Source organism: Octopus bimaculoides, chromosome 5, assembly GCF_001194135.2.
Source record: "Octopus bimaculoides isolate UCB-OBI-ISO-001 chromosome 5, ASM119413v2, whole genome shotgun sequence".
NCBI classification, from domain to species: domain Eukaryota; kingdom Metazoa; phylum Mollusca; class Cephalopoda; order Octopoda; family Octopodidae; genus Octopus; species Octopus bimaculoides.
In genome coordinates this window covers 23,210,501-23,231,510 of record NC_068985.1, presented here as the reverse complement: position 1 = coordinate 23,231,510, position 21,010 = coordinate 23,210,501, and the positions used below count along the sequence as shown (strand labels likewise).

General features: G+C 34.5%; 2 protein-coding genes across 6 annotated transcripts in view; one reads left to right on the top strand and one right to left on the bottom strand.

Moving 5' to 3' along the window:
- The window catches only part of LOC106883586 (ribosomal RNA-processing protein 7 homolog A), a 23,131-nt gene extending 15,799 nt beyond the window's left edge, over window positions 1-7,332 (bottom strand). The window contains exons 1-3 of the mRNA XM_014934658.2: window positions 7,161-7,332; window positions 5,634-5,773; window positions 3,207-3,332 (exon numbers count right to left, since the gene is read on the bottom strand). Of these exons, the coding sequence (XP_014790144.1) occupies window positions 3,207-3,332; window positions 5,634-5,773; window positions 7,161-7,332 (438 nt within the window). The remainder of the gene's footprint in view (window positions 1-3,206; window positions 3,333-5,633; window positions 5,774-7,160) is intronic.
- LOC106883587 (N-alpha-acetyltransferase 60) overlaps window positions 7,231-21,010 on the top strand; it is a 133,985-nt gene continuing 120,205 nt past the window's right edge. For all 5 annotated transcript variants that reach the window (XM_052968213.1, XM_014934662.2, XM_014934659.2 and 2 more), the window contains exon 1: window positions 7,231-7,355. The gene's annotated coding sequence lies outside the window, so the exon portion shown is untranslated. The remainder of the gene's footprint in view (window positions 7,356-21,010) is intronic.

Below are 21,010 nucleotides of genomic sequence, written 5' to 3'. Positions count from 1 at the left end.
CTGCACCTCTTATGTGTCCATAGCTTGCACTGGGTACATCTTATAGAGTTTCTACCTACGCCTTTTCTACAAATCGAGCAGGGCCATCTACCTGAAGTGGTTTGTGCTTTCTCTACCTTTCTACTTATAAGGACTTTGGTTTTAGCTAGGTTGACTCTAAGGCCCTTCGATTCTAGTCCCTGCTTCCACACCTGAAACTTCTCTAGTTCTGATAGTGACTCAGCAATTAGTGCAAGGTCGTCAGCATAGAGGAGCTCCCAGGGGCATCCTGTCTTGAATTCCTCTGTTATCGCCTGGAGGACTATGATGAATAGGAGAGGGCTGAGGACAGAACCTTGGTGAACCCCTACCTTTACACGGAATTCTTCACTATACTCATTGCCAACCCTCACCTTACATTTTAAATTTCGTGCATGCATATTGCATCATAACTAAAGAGTTATCATTACTTTAGCATTCACTTTTCCATGCATGCATGGGTTGGCAGATTTTTCTATGGCTGGATGCTCTTCCTGTCACTAACCCTCACCTGTTTCCAAGTAAGATAACATTTCCTCATGCCCAAACATGCTTTCACAGGAGATTGAAAACAAAAGGTCACTGCTTACATTATGGTGACACTAGTTTACAACTATCAGGCAAAGTTAAGGCAAGAAGACAGGAGACAGTAACACACACATGCATATATGATGGGCTTCTTTCAGTTTCTGCTTGCCAAATCCACTCAGATGGCAATAGTCAACCCTGGCTATAGTAGAAGACACTTGCCCAAGGTCCTATGCAGCAGGACTGAACCCTGGAACCATGTGGTTGGGAAGCAAGCTTCTTACCACATAGCCATGCTCGTGGCTATTTAAGAGTGTGTGATCAAAACCACATTGGTGAATGAATAATTTTTACAATAGTAGGGTGCTGTTAATATGATACTAATGCTTTTATGTGAATAAATTTGCTGAGCAGTCAGTATTATTTGAACTATGACTGAATAATTGTGAATGAATTTGTATGAAACCATTAGTATCATTAAAAGTACTTTAATATATATACACACACACATTAATGTTTGTTTTAAAGTCACAATAAAAGCAGTTTTACATTAAGCTGATGGATAACCCAACACATTTGGCAGTGTACAAATTTATTATTCTTTAACAAGAATAGTATTGACAGTGACTTCTAAGTTTCAGCCACTAAGCCATCATCAGGCTGTGGTACATTTCAGTTCACCTGGAATTTATGTAGTCTCATCTAAGTTAAAATTTTCAAGGGTAAGCTGAATTCTGTTGACTGCTAATTAGGTTGTGATGGCAAGTTGCTATGGAGAATTTTTATTGTTAAATTTGGTGTTATCAAAAAACCCCTAAATAACATCAACATGCCAACAAACTACAACTTACCACCTACTTACACTCTTTTGTGAACCCTTAAAAACAGCTGACGCATCTAAACACAAAAGTTTAAATACTGAACTGAACTCTGTTGTAGGTAAGACTTTAAATTGATTTCATGTTTGCAGCCCTCACTCTATAGTTGGTTTTGATGACTGATAGAACTGGATATCACTGTCCTCACTTGTATTTCTTGCTTTGATGTAGGTTTGTCTAGGATCCCAGATAAAATTTGTCAAAGTGTTTTTTAAATACATCCATATTTATGCTTTGCAGATTTATAAGTTTTTTTGGCAGGATATTGAAAAGTTGTGGGCCTTCGAACCCTAAGCTGTTATAGTTTCAGGTTCTTATTCTAGATGGAGAGGGTGGGATATTTGGTACCAGACCCCACCAGGATCTTTTTATATATATACATATCACTTCATATCTTTCATGTCTTTGTTCCAGGGAGTACAGCCTCAGTTCTTTTAATGTCTCTCAATAGTTTATCTGTGGCAATGAGGCAATCATATTTGGAAGCTTTAGACCAGGAAACTGAAAAACAAATACTCTTCAGAGGGCCATCATGGTTTCCTTTTATGCTTTGTTCTGAATGATCTCAGAATCCAACCATCCTGTTGCTTGCACATTGTTGCTATCTTAGTAATAAGCACACAGAATGATGTATCATTACTAACATCAATTCCGTGATAATGTATTGATTGTGACTTCAAGACTGCAATACCTTCTGGTCTTATATGTTCTAGCTGCGATCTGTTTGTGTGATGGTAGCAGAATACTTGAAATTTTTCAGTAGTGAACTATGTCTTGCTTTCTTCAGCCCATTTGTATACTGCATTCAGGTTTTATGTCATTCTGCATCATCAATAGATTTCTTGACTGTCTGTGATAATTTTATATCATTAGCATAGCTGGTGAGATTTGTTAACTGTATGATGAAAGAGCCACTACAAACGGCAGTGTTTCCAATAGTTTCCTAAGAGGCTCTGCTTAGAATTGATCTAAGAGCACCAATGGCTGCAACTATTTGACCCCTACCTTTTAACATGTCATTCAACTGCACCCCTAGTTTTCCAAGTATGCTGACGTTACTAAGTGTGTGATACATCATCTCATGACTGACTTTAACAAAGGCCTTTGCAAATTCAAGAGATATCAGATCTATATTTGAATGACTGAGTTACTGTTTTAGTGCCTAGCCATAATGCTGTAGGAGCTGTGTGAGGCAACACCTTTGTGAACTGAATCTGTGTTGGTGCCACTAAGGAAGTTATTCTCTTCTCGGAAACTAATCAGCTTCCTTCTGAAAATTACATTTCATGACTTTGCTAGTGTAGAAGTTTATAGAGACATGTGAATATTTGTTAAGTACTTTTGGAGAAAAAACTTCACTAAAACTAAATATGGTGTATCCTCTGTAGCACATATGTGGAGTGTGCACATGCACACACGTGTGAGTACAGACATACACATGCATCTGTCTTATGTATACATGGATCCTGTCAAGTGTCCACCCATACCAGCATGGAAAATGGATATCAAATGATGATGAGGATGATATATATATATATATATATATACACATACATATTTCTCTTCCTATAAAAGAAATCAAAGCACTGACACAACACACTTTGAAGAAAACCTCAAATGTTATAGATAAGCACCTTTAAAACTGAGATACGTTAAAATCATAGTTGAGAGATAAAAGAATTTCTCTATAGTGATGAACCGAAATGTAAAGAGAGGCACTGAAATAAGCGTACAGTCATTTCTTATTCTATATAGATAATAATATAAACAAATTAGCCATACCATTAAAGGCTCTGTATTTGGTATGTATTTTGATACCTCCACAGAAACTGGATCAGTTGTTGGTTTGTTGCACAAGAAAATATTTTCTATTTTACCACATTTTAAGAAAAAGTTCTCCAAGCATTTCTAAAAGAAGAAAATAAAGTAAATCAGTTTAAGAACTTGATGGTGGCACATTTCTTGCTTTTCTCTCCATATTTACATACACAGCACACACACATGAAATACAATAGATGGGAGTTCAAAGTGGACAATAGCAATTGTGTGGTGCCTTTGAGGTAGGTACATAACTCAGTTTACCACCAGTAATTATGATTAGGAATGGAATTTAGGCAAAACAGCAATCGTTATTAACAAAAACCACCCATCTTAGCAAAAACATTATATGCATATATTTATATTGATATTAAAGGTTAACTTAAGACTGAATAACAAACAGATGCTTACATTTAAATAAGTGTAAAGTGCAGATACAAATGGTATACGTATAAAAGGTGATGTGAGCATACATCATTTTGTGATATTTTGGTGTAAATTATTACTATTTGTAACTATATTCAATTGTACATCATTTTGTGATAATTTGGTGTAAAATACCACTATCTGTAATTATATTCAATAAAATCGATGATAGTTAATGTCTATACTTAACATGCATCGATTTTTGAAACTGATATAATCCTGGTATATGTGCAGTTTATACTATATCACTCATCATCCTCATAGCAGATGTGGGCTGGATATGTAATCATAAACTGAGTCAGTTCTTATTTTTAGTTCCTGCTGTCCAAGACAGGTTAGGGAACTACATCTTACTCATGTTTCCTCACTATCAGCATTAAATAATACACTCCGTCGCTTACGACGTTGAGGGTTCCAGTTGATCCGATGAACGGAACAGCCTGCTCGTGAAATTAACGTGCAAGTGGCTGAGCACTCCACAAACACGTGTACCCTTAACGTAGTTCTCAGGGATATTCAGCGTGACACAGTGTGACAAGGCTGACCCTTTGAATTACAGGCACAACAGAAACAGGAAGTAAGAGAAAGTTGTGGTGAAAGTGTACAGCAGGATTCACCACCATCCCCTGCCAGAGCCTCGTGGAGCTTTAGGTGTTTTCGCTCAATAAACACTCACAACGCCCGGTCTGGGAATCGAAACCGCGATCCTATGACTGCGAGTCCGCTGCCCTAACCACTGGGCCATTGTGCCTCCACATTAAATAATACAATACAGCTATAATACTGATTTCTTACAGTTCTTATTAGCATGGATAAAACAGTTTTGGTTTATGTCAGGACAAAGACCAACAAAAGCTATATCTCTATATTGAAGGCATTGTAAGTAAATTTCTTCAGTGCCCCTGGACTGGCTCTCGTGCGGGTGGCACATAAAATACACCATTTTGAGCGTGGCCGTTGCCAGTACTGCCTGACTGGCCTTCGTGCGGGTGACACGTAAAAGCACCCACTACACTCTCTGAGTGGTTGGCGTTAGGAAGGGCATCCAGCTGTAGAAACTCTGCCAAATCAGATTGGAGCCTGGTGTAGCCTTCGGGTTCCACCAGTCCTCAGTCAAATCGTCCAACCCATGCTAGCATGGAAAGCAGACATTAAACGATGATGATGATGAAGAGCAAACCACTCAGTGTCTATGACACAGTCCTCCAAACTGTAGACTGGTGGATGTTTGAAGAAATAGGTTGAGATGTATTATTTGTGCAGTATAGCCAACAACAAGTTCAGTTAAACATTTAGTGTACAGATAAGTGTCTACTAGGATCAGTGGTTTGCAACCATTTTTTTCCTATGGACCCTTTTAATACCTATTTCACTCAGGTGGAATCCCATAGCCATTAGAGTTTTTAAAAATCCTCTTGTATTTCTAAAATTAAATAATATTAGGAATTGTATTAAAAAAATGTGAAAATGTTTTTGTGTAATGTAGAAATATAACTGACTTATTTTGCACATAAATTTTAACAAAATCTCATATGAACCTCCAAGGGTCATATAGACCCTGGTTGAGAACAAGTCACTTTTTATTCATTATGGCTCTTAAAACTATATGCAAGATATCAAGATTAGTTGACAATGGGAACTTTTATATGCTGATGATCTAGTTCTCATTGCAGTCAGGAGTAGAGATTACAGGTATACATGATAAAAACCAAACTGATAGTAAAAAAAATCAGGTAACCCCAGAGCCATCTGAGAAGTGACATCAATATATATATAGGAGTAAATAGGAACTGTAAATTTATACATATGTGCAGGGTCTTTAGCATTTGAGTATTCTTGTTGAGTAGGTTTGGTGTATTATGCATTATGGACAATTTTAACAATGGGTCTGGTGTATGGTTTGTGATTCATTACATTTAAACTACATTTCTGCTAAACATCTGAAATATTCTAATAAAGACCTACTTTATTCACATATGGAGGAATATTGATGACAAACAAGGTTCTGTTTTTTGGTCGTTGGGGATCTGCGTCTCTTGTAGAATGAGGTTTAATAAAAAGATGTCGAATAACTTCAGTGTCTTCTGTTATTTTAACACGAACGACTGCAAGTACAAAAATATAAAAAAAATCTAACACAAATATATTGATTGCATGAGTTATGACACATTTTAGCACAATAATAGTGACAACATGAAATATATATACACACATGCACACTCTTAATGTTTGGAAGCTTCAGGAATGTATAATATCTGATTTTGCTGATTATCCCGACCTATTCCTGAAATAGAAAGCCGAGAATAATCATAGAATTCTAAACTTAATATTTTAAAACTAATTTTCAAACTGGTTCCTCAAAGATAATGTATTCCAGAGCTAGTCCCCTTCCTTCACCAATCATTTCACTCTCTCTCCCCTTACAGAGATACACACTGATCTTTGAAAATACACAGCATAGTATCTCACTCTTAAGCAATCTATCTACCATTAGCTTTTCTCATGATCACAGATGAGCCAATGAGCTTCTATACAGTCACTTGACATGCTTGAAATAACAGCTATTTCTCTATGCTGACATAGGTTGGATAGATGCTATAGTTTATCACCAATCATCTTGATCGCTTGTCATCCAGACCAACATTATGATATCTGACTTCACTACTTCTTTCTCTTCTACGTCAGTAGCATAAAACACTTTTACTTTTCACTCTATCTTTTTGCATCATGTCTACTTTTGTACATTTTGGTTAATGCTTTTGTGGAAGTGCTACACTAAATTTCATACATTTGTTGCTAACCCTTAACTTACAGAATCCTTGGAGAGACAGAAAAAAAAAAATCACAGTTCAAATACCAACATGGGGTTAATCCACAATTATGATTACAGACAGTCAATCTATTAAAAATCCTTCTCATTACAAATTGCTGAAATCATTTCCAAAGGCGAACTATGGTAACAAGTCAAGCAACAATGTTGTTAACCAGTCCAGTGACTACTCAAAAGTCTCCTTACCGACTCATGGTAAAAAATATACAAAACCAAATAATCACAGAGAAGTGTAATGACTGGTGTGTGAAAACAAGTGGGAAAATAACGAGAAAGCTTAGAACTGCAACATATAAAATAAATTTAACACGTGTTTGTGAACAAGATGCAAATGTACTTGAGAATAACAATCTTTATACTTCAAAGTTTTATTTTTCAAAAAAATCTGAATCAATAAATCACAAAATTAATAATTTCTACACATTTAATATAACGATAACAGTTTCAAAATAATCACATTTCTATATTAACTGAGATTTTTAAGAGAGAAATCTGATGGCAAACAAGATCGAAACTTTTAAAAACAAAACAATGGAAAGAAATACGTTTGAAACCTCAAAGCAGTTTTCATACGTTATAATCGGTTACTGAAATATAAAATAAGCATGATGAGGTTACTTGAAACAATTAAAAAAATAGAAATTTGGCAAAATTAACGTTACCGTTGAAACCAAGCACGTTGTGCTTCGCCATGTTTGTCGCTAACGGAAGTGTTGGTTGTGAAATCGACATCTGAATTTCCGGTGTTCTGCTATGTTTCAAGGTAAACGAAAGCCAAGTATCAGAACAAGCCGTAAGATGGACATGTACCGTTGCATGGTGCAGTTGGCTCATCGTCCCAGGATTCCATCTTACAGGTATGTTATGTTATGTATAGTTTCGCTTATTTATAGCATCCTCGAACGTTTTTCATGTTTAGTTACCATATGTTCAACGATTAAGATACTTTTCATATATTTCGAGTCATGTAACTTTAGTTTTTAAATACACAAATTTAATTCAAATATCTTGTTTTTATTTTTCTTGTTTACATTCTCTGTCAGAATTAATTATACTTGATGAATTTAATTTGTTATGAATGAGTTTTCTTGTCGTTATTATAACGATCAAATGATTAATGTCAGTCTACATTTACTCAAATCTGACAATTCTAACTACTTGGGCACGTACTTCAGAACAGCTTTCCGATCATTCTGTATCTAATCGCAATGCATGTACTATTTTTTTTTGTATTTTTCTTTTTTTTTTCAGTGACTATATCTATAGTTAAACGTCTATTTAGAATATAAATTATAATTTTATTTATGATACTTTTATTCACTTTTCCGAATGAGAACATCTTATGTATATAACCCAACAGGCGTAACTATTATTAAAAGCTGTTGTTTACGTTATATATCACAAGTCTATAGTTTCAGAACCTAGCGTAAACAGGTGCAATCTAATCTTAGCATCGGCCTCTCATAACAACAAAATGGAAATGAAATTGTAGTGCGATGATAATTTTAGATTACTGTTTGTTTCATTTATGCTATTGCTGTCTCGTTGCTATGATGATTACGATGATGCTCCGTATATAAGCTACCATTCGAAAATGAAAGCTGCGGGTGGTGATGGTGACTAGTTGAATGTCAAGTGAATTGTGACAGAACCCATCACCATTGATTTATTCAGAATTACTCCAAATCATTTATTTGTAATTAATGCAATATGTAGAATTGATTAAACCGTTGTTTTACGCACTAGTATCTGCACTTGATATCAGTTGATGGCGAAAGAGAAAGTTACTTTTCATTTGACAAATCAACTAATGATCAATATGTATATGTGTACGTGCATAAATAATTCGTTTCTCAATATATATCGTAACATGCACAGGCATATGTGGCAACCAGTTCCCACTTGAAAGCTTGAAGCAAATGAATAGCTCTTATTCTATTAATTAACAAGTGAAGGAAGTTGTAGGTTATGCATCATTGATCTCCCATATATGTACTCACATAAACACAAGCCCAGTTTGTGTGTACGTTACGGTGTAAAAAAAAGAAAAAAAAGAACCATATCATCTCTCGATAAAAGCACCATCTTTGGTGCATATCTAAAAATTAAACTTGGTTAATAAGATTAAGGATAAGGTTACCTAATTGCCGTCTACTCTGTTAAATAGAAATATTTCTGTTTGTGTTTTAACTGAAAATCGTCAAACCACTTCATATAATATATCTCAGTCTTGAAATGTTTAAATGTTCCTAATAATAATGAAATCGTTTTGTATAACTTCTTATTTATCTCTTGGTTTCAAATCATGCATTCAATCCTGATTAAAAATGTTAATGATTACTCTACAAAAGAATTCCTTTCCGATTGTTAATCTTGTTTTCTTAACTGTTAGTTCAATTGTGCCTGTTTATCAGCGTGCCATCTTAGACTTTATCTATTGGATAGAATTCCTGCTATACAACTGCCATCAATTTTAGCATCATTGATTTCGAACTATACTATTGACGCCAGCATTATTATACACATGTTAGGTGATACCAATAATTTTAACTATACACAAGTGCTCACACATATACGCACGTACACTGTAAAAGGTGTACACAAAATGACAGTGACTTAGTTATACATATATTCACACAGCGCTGTAATGTCAATATCTATGGATGAATGTGATTAATTACACACATCCACAGATACACAATCACGCGCGCACATATTATGTGCATATGTCACCCCACCCACCCCATTTTAATGTGTTCTTTGACCATTTCTCAATTTATTGCATTTGTACTACAATACATTCCTGTCTTGCACCCTTGTGAGAATTAAAGAAAAACATTATATTGGGAGAGATAGTTATCTTATGATGCGTACACATCGTATAACGGTATGCTGTTATTTACACACATTACCTCAATACCAAACGTAGTTACAGCTCACGAAAACGAAAACAATAAAAAGCCCTACATGTAACGATGTAGTATTTTACTGTGCTCTCTTGTTATTCATTCACACAAATCTGAGAGGGGCGTTTTATGAATTGTCATTGTTGTCAATCTGTCATTAGCATTATCAAAATGGTGATGTTGATGAAATGGTAGTGATGATAATAATGATAAGACAAGTCGTGTATGTATTAAAAAAAGTGTAGATCAACGAATATACGTTGGGTCTAATAATCAAGACGGACACAAACTTCGTTGTCCCTAAAATGTCTTATAACATAGGCAAATACAACAGTAAATATATTAAAATATTCGAGGCATGTAAGTTTGTCCGTATATATGTTTATATATTTATTTCTTTTCATTCTTATAAATCGAGTCCTTGTTGCAAAGCGCTTATATTGCGCCCATTTCTTTTCCCAGAAACTAACCCTCGCTGACTGTTTTAGTGAAATATAATCTCTTACTCTTCGTTATGTAATGGTTGTAAACGAGTTACTTGTATGTATGAGTTAATTTTTGTACACATCTCCGAACTGAAATTGGTACCAACATAAATTTTTTGTGTGAGACTGTGTATAATATTGAATTTTACAGCTATCGAATATTCTACTGGAGCTTTCTTGCAGTGTGCATTCTGAGTCTTTTTATTCATTCATAATCGGACACTAATAAACATTTGTATTACTTTGTTATACTAACATTCAAAGACCATATAGTTATTGGTAATACTCTCAACGAGTTATGAAAACGTTTTCTCATAGAAATGTTGAATCAAATTTGAAATGGAAGTTGAAGGAAGACTCCAATAAAGATCCAGATCACAGTTATTCAGTTTCTTCCTACTTTATCTTATTACATTTGGTTTTAATGTTGAATTCGTATGTTGTAGAAATTATGCTTTGATATAGAAAACTTGTTTTGCCAATTGGCTATACAGTACTTTAATTTATCTAATGACTAAAGAATCTCACTTTTGTTTTAGAATACATACTTCTAAAAACAGTAACTGATTTCTAACTTTAGCAAAAAGCCACAAGTTTTGTAGGTGGAGTGTCAATCCAATTGACTCCAGCATTTGACTGGTATTTATTTAGTGAGGGGTAAAAAAGTAAAAAAAGACAAAGTTAACACCGACTAGATTTGAACTCAGAATATAAAGGATTTAAGTAGATACTATTAAAACATTTTGTCCGGCGCCTGTCCAGAATCTGCCGTCCAACTACCCTTTAAAAATGAAGGATTTCTTACATAATGCACAAAGCTTTGGGTTTATGCAGAAGAGTTTAACAAATATAGGCCTAATAGGTTCTTGTATTTGATTGGGGCTCTCATTTCCTTGCTTTTTAAAACAAAGTATTTCAAACATTAGCATCTGACCTGACATTTTTAAGAGATCACAGTTGTTTAACCCGACTGGTACCTATTTTTAACGGCTTATGAATTATTATAGACTCTGGCAAGCTTTGAACTAAACATAAAACGACCTAACAAAATACTGAAGACATTATCATATTCAACGCTCTACCGATTCTGTCATCCTCAAATAATGATAATAATTCTGTCTGATATAGGCACAAGGCCTGAAATTTTGCGGGAAGTGGGCCAGTCTTTTACATCGATCCCAATGTTCAAAAGTATGAAAAACGAAGTCGACATCGGTAGAATGGTTCTAAATTTTGGCATAAGGCCACAAATTTGAGGTAGTGGGTGCGGCATAGTTGATATCATCGACTCTAGTACTTGACTGGTACTTTATTTATTGACTACGAAAGGATGAAAACCAAAATTGACCACAGCTGGCTGTATTTGAACCCTGACGTAAAAAGACTTCTACCAAATACCGCAAAGTATTTCTATCTGGCACATAATCGATTTCACGCCGATTGGCTTCCTCTCTTCTGTCATTCAGCTTCCTGAATTGTAGAATTTTCATTCAAACTTTTTATTCAGCATTTGAATCGAAATATCAACTGTAATGCACGAGTGTGGTAGATGAATGGTTAAGATGTTAGACGTAGGATGATATGATGGGATGAAGGGTTAAATTGTTAGAGCCAAGATCCAAATCATAAAGTTTACCACCATAACTGCTGCTGCTGCTACTACTACTACTACCACCACCACCACCACCACCACTACCACTACTACCACCACCACTACTACTACTACTACCACCACCACAACAACCACTACCACCACCACCACCACTACTACTACCACCACCACAACCACTACTACTACCACCACCACCACCACCACAACCACTACTACTACTACCATCACCGCCACACTATTATCATCACCGCCATACTATTACCACCACCACCACAACTTTACTGTTACACCACTATACTCTAGCTACCATCACCACTTCTATTACACTACTACCACTATAACTATTCTATAACCACTATTGGTGCTACTACAGTACTACTACAAACACTTTGGCCACTACCACTACAACGCTGCCAGTACTACTGTACTATTACTGCCACTACTACTGTTGCTTCTACTATACTACTACTGACACCACTACTATATACTACTCTACTACATCACCACCACCATCATTACTACTGTCAATAACATTACTTCTATATACTACTACCACCACCTCCGTTGCTACTACTCTAATGCTACCACGACCATTGCCACTACTACTCTGCTATTACTATTGATCTGCACTCTAAAAGCAAGGGGTATTTATTGCCTCTTAGTCAGTTCAGCTTAAAATAGACCCAGTTCAGTCTGTGGTAAAGAATCTGTCATTAGAATAACTATGATTCAACATTTCATGTGAATATTTAAATTTGCAGAACTATCAAATCCATTTCAGCATAGAACAATATGTGTAAATATACAAATATAAATGCATGAGCACCCACAGTATATAAATACTGAATACAACTGGTGGAGAGTAAAATCCTTAATTTTTCAACACTTTTCATTTCATTTGCTTACACACACACACTCGCACGGATGTCCGCGTGCACACACACACTCGCACGCATGTCCGCGTGCACACACACACTCGCACGCATGTCCGCGTGCACACACACACTCGCACGCATGTCCGCGTGCACACACACACATACACCAAATTATTTGTTATGGACTGATATTCAATAGGTGTTTCCCAACCCAAGAAAATTTGTTTTAATGTATATATCCTTATTAATATCCCTCTCATTTAAAGCTTCTCTTGTAGACACACTATTCAATTATGAAATCTTTTAAACAGAATACTTTGACAAGTTATAGATTACCTCTTTATTGACTGGTAAATATTCTTGGAGAATATTTTGAGAAAATTTTCTTATGAAATACTTCTTTGAGTTGTGAAAACATTCACATTTAAATTTTCACACATTAATTATTTGGTTAAATTATTTTCATAAAATTACTTTCCATACTTAATTTTTTAATACTTAAATCACCACATAAATTAAATCATCAACAGGCATGGCTGTGTGGTAAGAAGTTTGCTTCCCAACTATATGGTTCTGAGTTCAGTTCCACTGTGTGGCACCTTGGACAAGTGTCTTCTAGCCTAACCAAAGCCTTGTGAGTGAATTTGGTAGATGGAAACTGAAAGAAGCCTGTCATATATGTATATATATGTGTGTGTCTTTGTGTTTGTCTCTCACTGCTGATTGATAATTGGTGTTGGTCTGTTTATGTCCCTTTGACTTAGCAGTTTGGCAATAGAGGCTGATTGCATAAGTACCAGGATGAAAGGCAAAGAAAAAATAAGTACTGGGGTTGATTCATTCACTCAACTATAAGTTCAAGGTGGTGCCCCACAGTGGCTACGGTCTAATGACTGAAACAAGTAAAAGATAAAACATTACCATAATTCTTTTCTACTCTAGACACAAGGCCAAAAATTTTTGGGGAGGAGCCAGTTGATTAGATCGAACCCAGTACACAACTGGTACCTAATTTATAGACTCCGAAAGGATGAAAGGCAAAGTCGACCTTGGCGGAATTTGAACTCAGAATATAAAGACAGATGAAATACCGCTAAGCATTTCACCCAGTGTGCTAACATTTCTGCCAGCTTGCCAACCCATAAAACATTACCATGATTTTTGTCATTTTAATATCTCTGTATTTATACTGGCATATAATAGAAGTGGTCTAGACGTTGCCATCTGTTCCAATCTTTTATTAGCTCTCCTTTGAGGCTCTGCATTCTTAGATCTTACTTTACTGTTATTAACCTCTACTGATGGCACACAAGACTTACTCAATTGCAGAACAAGGATTTATTTTGTTTAAAGTAACATCATCATCATCGTCGTTTAACGTCCGCTTTCCATGCTAGCATGGGTTGGACGATTTGACTGAGGACTGGTGAAACCAGATGGCTACACCACGCTCCAATCTGATTTGGCAGAGTTTCTACAGCTGGATGCCCTTCCTAACGCCAACCACTCAGAGAGTGTAGTGGGTGCTTTTACGTGCCACTGGCACGAAGGCCAGTCAGGCGGTACTGGCAATGGCCACACTCAAAATGGTGTATTTTATGTGCCACCAATTCTCATAACTTGAATGATTACTGTGGTTCATTACATTTTCTAGATATATTCTGATTTTCTTTTCTTTTTAAAGGTGTTTAATCTTAATTAGTGTGTGCTATAAAGCAGTGGGAAGTTCCTTGCAAGATGAATCAGCGACTTGGTTTCACTTCTCTGTTGAGCTATTTCACTTATGCTTTATATGAGTGAATCTAGCCATAGATAATAGAGTCAAGAGATGTTGGACTACTCGAAGTAGATATTGCTCTTAATTTGTTTCAAATGTTGGCACTAGGCCAGCACTTTCAGGGAGAGGATAAACTGATTACATTGACTCCTGTATTCAACTGGTACTTGTTGTATTGACCCTGAAAGGATGAAAAGAAGACCCAGTCATGGCAGAATTTGAGCCTGGTGTAGCCATTTGGTTCACCAGTCCTCAGTCAAATCGTCCAACCCATGCTAGCATGGAAAGCGGACGTTAAAAGATGATGATGATGATGATGATGAACGCAGAGATGGATGAAATGCCACTAAGCATTTTGTCTGACAGGTTAATGATTCTGCCAGCTTGCTAGCTTAGATATGCTCTTGGTTAACTACATAAATGGTACATTACTGATTCAATAATGTTGATAGAATATTCTTTTCTACTCTAGGCACAAGGCCTGAAAGTTTGGGGAGGGGTCAGTCAATTAGATCAACCCCAGTATGCAACTAGAACTTAACTTATTGATCCCAGTATGCAACTGGTACTTAATTTATTGACCCTGAAAGGATGAAAGGCAAAGTTGACCTTGGCGGAACAGAATATTACCATTCTGGCCTTATTCCATAAAACTTATGCATCAGCCTGGCTTATCTTTTTCAAAAATCTAAACCCATTCCATATAGCTAGGTGAACTGAGATATTGTAGACATAAATAACTTGCCAAGTAACATACCAAAAGACCAGCAGAAGCTTTAAAACTTTTAATCTCTTGAAAGCAAGTGTTTCACTACCATATTCACAAGGCCATTTTGTTTCTATACCATACATAAAGAATATTTAGTTTACCATATCAAGTATATCTACTGCTATATTTTAAACTCTGTGGTTACTGCAATTTTCTCTAGATTTGTGCTAGAACTATGGTGATGGGAGTCATAGCAATTAAAAATCCCTGACAATGGAGGTCTGTGCAAATATTTCAATGTTCAGAACCATCCTATACATGCTTGTGTGAAGAATGAATATAAAATATTTTTTTTAAATGTCTTTCTTTCTATCTTGGTTTCCTCAAGCAACATCAAGTTCTTTTTACTCTCTACATTTCTTTATCGATCATCTTAATAACATCTATGCTATCAATCTCCATGCCAATCTGTATAAATTACTATCACAACATTTCTAGCATTAGTTTTTCTTCTTTTTTATACTTATAGATCATCCCTTTTACATCATATATAGCCTCAACCTTCTTTTGAGCAATGCTGCTTAGTTACCATTCTAGTTCCTTTACTTGAGGGTATTTTCCTTTTAAATATATGTCTTTATTTTATCATTTTGTGACTTTATCAAATAAAATTCCATGATTTCAAACTACATGTGATGAATTTAGACATGCTTCATATCTTAAAACATTTGTGACTAACAACGTCATTTAGATTACTAAGTGTAAATTTATTCTATTTTAAAATCTATGTTACTGATATCATGTTTGGGCCTGGTGCTGACTTATAAATAGAACACTAAACTTGATATTAACATTAAGAAATAAAAAAAGAAAGAACTCATAGAAATAAAGAATATTTAAAACTAATTTGTGAAATTTATTGTTTAGTTTTTCTTTATATTTAAAATATATTTAATACAAAATTGAGATGTATTAAAATTCTTAACATTTAAAAAATTTCATTTACAAAAAGAAACTGTAGTCTTAACATTGTCATTTTAATCAGTCTTGTTGGGATGTTCAGCTAGATTAAATAACATCTAGTTTGTGTACAAAATAATTTGTCAAAACATAAAGGCATAAAATTTTAAAAAGTTAAATAAGGCTTCCTATAGGCTATTTATTTTGTGATATAGTTGGAACTATATGATACCAAATAAGATTTCTGTTATAATATCTGCAGAATTAGGAGCTCACTTCCTTCTTATACTTATAAAGTATTTTTCTCATATGGTGATGCATTAATAATAAGAATATATTAATTAACATTAATATATTGTAATTACAGCTTAAAATCATCAGATAACTGAATTTTTATATTGGTTCAAAGATAAATCTCTGCAGAATAACAAAACTCTACTTTATATCAGTTTTCATTTAACCCCTTCAATATCAATCTGCTTCAAATTCCCTCTGGTTCTATAATACACATCCTGCATGGTTTTAACCAAAATTTTTTATGAAGATCAACAATGAATTTATGTAGGAATCCTTTGTTAAATTATATTCCAAACACCAGCTTAAAAATTAAATAAGTCAGTTGTTTTACCAAATCTCTCAAACTTCTTCGCTATCAAAATTAATTGGAGCAAATAGATATGTTCGCAAAAGGATTACAAACTAGTTACAATGGATAAAGAATTAATTCCTTAACAAATAATTGCATCTTTGAGAATCTTCATTTGGAGCTGATACTGTATTGGTGTCATTTTATGCTTAATAAACTGATGTCAGCTTGAGATCTATTCTTGTATTTCCAGTACTAAAAGGGAAATTAAACAATACTGAATAAAACTTCACACAGTAAAAAGTGAAATTATTCCATTCTCCAATCAAATTCACAAGCAAGCCATTGTTGTTCTAAATACTATGCATTTCTTAAGCTGGATGATTATCTTTTCTCCTTTGTCTTCATAATATCGTTAACAATTTATCAAGTTCATTTAGTGTCTATTTTTACAATACTCAGTATTGTTTTCTGGCTAATCCTTAACAGTCAACCAAATTTTTAATTTATCTTTCCTATCTTAATAGGAAGTGCTTTGTTGGTGACTAAGCAATTGTATTTCTTCACCAATCACCACATTAAACATACCAACATAAGTTCTTGAAAATACACTTGTTTTTAGAATGACTTTGTACTTGTAAAACTTCATCATCATTATCACTATTGTTCGTGTTATTGTTGTTGTCATCATCACCATCACGACAATATTTTTCCATGCTGACATAAGTTGGATAGGCATTTCAATTCCAAATAACACAATCCTGTATTATTCATCAGTAAGACTTAACATCTTCAAATTTAATTGACTCTCTATAGTTCAACATTTTGTTATTCTGTTTTACTATCTTCTCATCTGACACACAACATCCATTCATTATACATTTATGTCATTGCAGTCATCACTCTTAATTACATTGGTTAAGGACTTTGATTTTTCAGATGATTTCTCAGTAAGTGACATAACCTCTTCCTTTATTTTTCCTGGTCATCAGCCTGTTTCATGTTTTTCACCATCTTCCTCCATTCCTTGATATTTTTTTAACCCACCACAAGAAGTAGGATATCATGGTGTCATTGCAAACCTCTTCATTTTCCATCTGTAAACAATTAGTAAAAGAGTAACGAGGGTCACAACAATCTTACTAGCGTGATGTTCTGTATATGAATGCAAAGGGTATTTCTATAACATTTCATTTAAAAAAAACTATAATCTTTTTCTCACTTTCAGCATTTAACCTCCTCTATTCTCACCCACAGACTACAGTTGCAATTACTATTGCTTTTTTTTAAAAAGGAATTTTTATTATTACTGCAATCTTATTTTCTGAACAGGGTCTAATTCTGCTAAAATTATGGTAGCTGCTACAGTCTGACATTTTCTTTCTTTCTTTGATCTCACATCTTCCGTTATTGCTCGTCCCAAATATTTAAATACATCAGCTTGTTTGAGCATCTTTCCTACTGATTCAGTTGAATTGATTATTTTGTTTTAACTAGTTGTCATTATTTTTGTTTTTCAGCGTTCTTTTTTTATTCTATATTGCCCTGTGGTTGTTCCAAAACATGTTGTTAGATTTCTAAGTTCTACATTCTTTCTTGTTAAATCAATATCATTGATAAAACAGAAATTACTAATATCTCCACTTTGTCTTTATTTTAGTATTTCCTACCAAAGAATCAAGGGCTTCCATCAATATATTCTAGAAACCCCAAAAATTGATTTAGGGAAAGAATCCCAAGCTTGTCTGGTACCAAGTGTTATTTTGAATGAGTTAATTGGTGAATTTTCGAGCAAATTTTTATGCACTATTAAATAATGTCATAATATTTACTATTGGCAGGCTGATGTGATATTTTCACATAATAAGACAGTGTGCCTCAAGCCACACATAGTCAGAAGATTTTTTTATAGTCAATGAAGTTGTGGTAAATATCTGACTGGTGTTCCAAATATTTCTCTTCTAGAATATTTATATTAGAATTCAAAGATGTTGACACATTAATTCCTTGCCTGTCATGACTCCTGAAGCTTAGGAGATAAGAGAGTGGAGCCAGAAGTTATTATACTTTCATACACAACAATGCAAATTAAGTTTATCAACACACACTCGCACACATGCATGCACACGTGTGCACACACACACACACACACACACACACACACACACACACACACACACACACACACACACACACACACACACACACACACACACACACACACACACACACACACACACACACACACACACACACACACACACACACTTTGAAGAACTTAAAAGTCCATGAATATTGAAGATAATAACTGTGACATTAAAGAGTTGTAATTAATTAATTTAGTTTTATCCCTATAGGTTTTTTTCACTTAGTTTTTTTCGTGTAGTTTTTAATTCGCTTAGTTTCATCCCTATAGGTTCTGAAATCAAAATCTATGAAAACTGATGCTAACTTTTGTCCATTTGGTGTTGATAAAGTATCACTAATAAACTAGAGTTCATCTTGTTAGTTATAATACTCCCATACAAAAATTAGCCTTAAACTAATATTAGAAAACTTGAAGCCACAAGGGTTAGAAGTAGACATAAATTTATGACACATTATTACATTATTCAGAAGATATTATATATAGTGGAATTTCAATAAACTTCATATTTTAGTAAAGTTTATTAATATTAATGAAAATTGTTCATGATAAATAAAGATGACAATAATGACAACAATCATCACTACATTTTCTAAGGTACATTCATCAAAATAGGTTAATTACTATTTGAATTATTTGATTTTATTTTTACTATTTTTACTATCTTTTGATAAAAAATGTAGTACTTTTAATAATTCTTGAAACTTTCCAAAGTTCTCACTGAAACCAATGGAGGAAAATAATACTTATTTCTTTATTGCCCACTGGGGGCTAAACAGAGGGGATAAACAAGGACAGACAAAGGGATTAAGTCGATTACATTGCCCAGTGCATAACTGGTACTTATTTAATCGACCCTGAAAGGATGACAGGCAAAGTTGACCTTGGCAGAATTTGAACTCAGAATGTAACAGCAGACAAAATACCAAGCATTTTGCCCAGTGTGCTAATGATTCTGCCAGTTTACCGCCCTATAAATAATTATTGGCTTGTCCAATAAATTCATTCATTTTTTTTTTTTCTATTTGGCACTTCATTATCATATGTCTGAAAAGAGGCAAAATCTATTCAAATTTAAAAAATAAAAAAAACTGTTTAGGGAGAATAGAGCTATAAAAAAAACCCACAGAGCACTGTCAAAAATATTTTTCATGTTAATTTAATTAATATTGGAAAGAATTAAAATTAATGATAAAAAAATGAATGCAAAGGGTTATCGTATAACCCTTTGCATCATTATGATAGTGACACCAAAATGGTATACGTTATAAGATATTGTTCTTGAATGTCTGTCATTAGATAATGTGAACTAAAGATTAAATTAGAGCCATTTAATTGGGTGTGATATCTTTCTTTAGGTGTGGTGTCCAGAATGTAGGACGTAGGTGATCGTGTCCTGCCACGATTCTCTGTTCTTTGTTTTCTGTAACATTTCCACTTCCTGATATTTAATACTTCTTTCTTCCAACCAATTTGTCAAGCTTGACATCTATATCATTCTTCTTCTGCCTCTTTTCTCTTCAATCTTTCCAGTCATCACAGAATTCTCCAGCCCTCTTACCTCATCACATAACCAAGAAATATCAGTTGCTTGACTCATATCCCAGGAAGCAGTTTCCTGTTTACCACAGCCTGGGTCATCACTTCTTCATTAGATACTTTGTCTGTCCATGCTATCCTCAATATTCTCCTTAGGAGCCACATTCCACATCTCATTTCTGTTGTTACAGACCATGCCTCACTTCCATACATTAACACAGAGTAGACACAACAGTTCAATAAACGAATCTTGATCTTGGTACTCAAAGTACAGTTTCTCAAGATATTATACAATTTTGAGAATGCAGATTTTGCCAGTACTATTTGTCTTTTGATCTCCTTCACACATTTTGCATCTTTTGTGATCAATGGTCCAAAATAGATGATTCTTGCTTAATGATTTGGTTGTTCACTTTCAGCATGCACTTTGGGCTTTGTCTCCACCATACACTTCTTGCAATTTTTGAACAAACCTTTTCTCTTACTTTCTTTGACCACTACATCCAGAAGTCTCTGAAGTTCCTTTTCCAATTTTCCAAGTAAAACTGTGTCATCTGCATATCTTATGTTTGTGATATTTCTGCCTCCTACCCTGAGACTTTTTTCCTTCTCCAGTTCTTTTATGATCAATTTGCTGTAGTAATTAAAAAGATCTGGTGACATAACACATCCTTGTGTAACCCCTCTCCTGATGCTAGTGCATTCACTGCATTCTCCATCCACCTCTATGCATGCTGATTGGTTCCAAAACAGGTTCTTCAAGATTCAGAGGCCAAAAAATGGGTTAATGACATTAAAGAATGGCAATTCTTTTTATTTTAATTGAATTAAATAATTAACATTTTGAATCAGGACTTTTGAAACCGTCTCTTACTTTCTCTTACTCTCTCTCTCACAGACACACACACACACACACA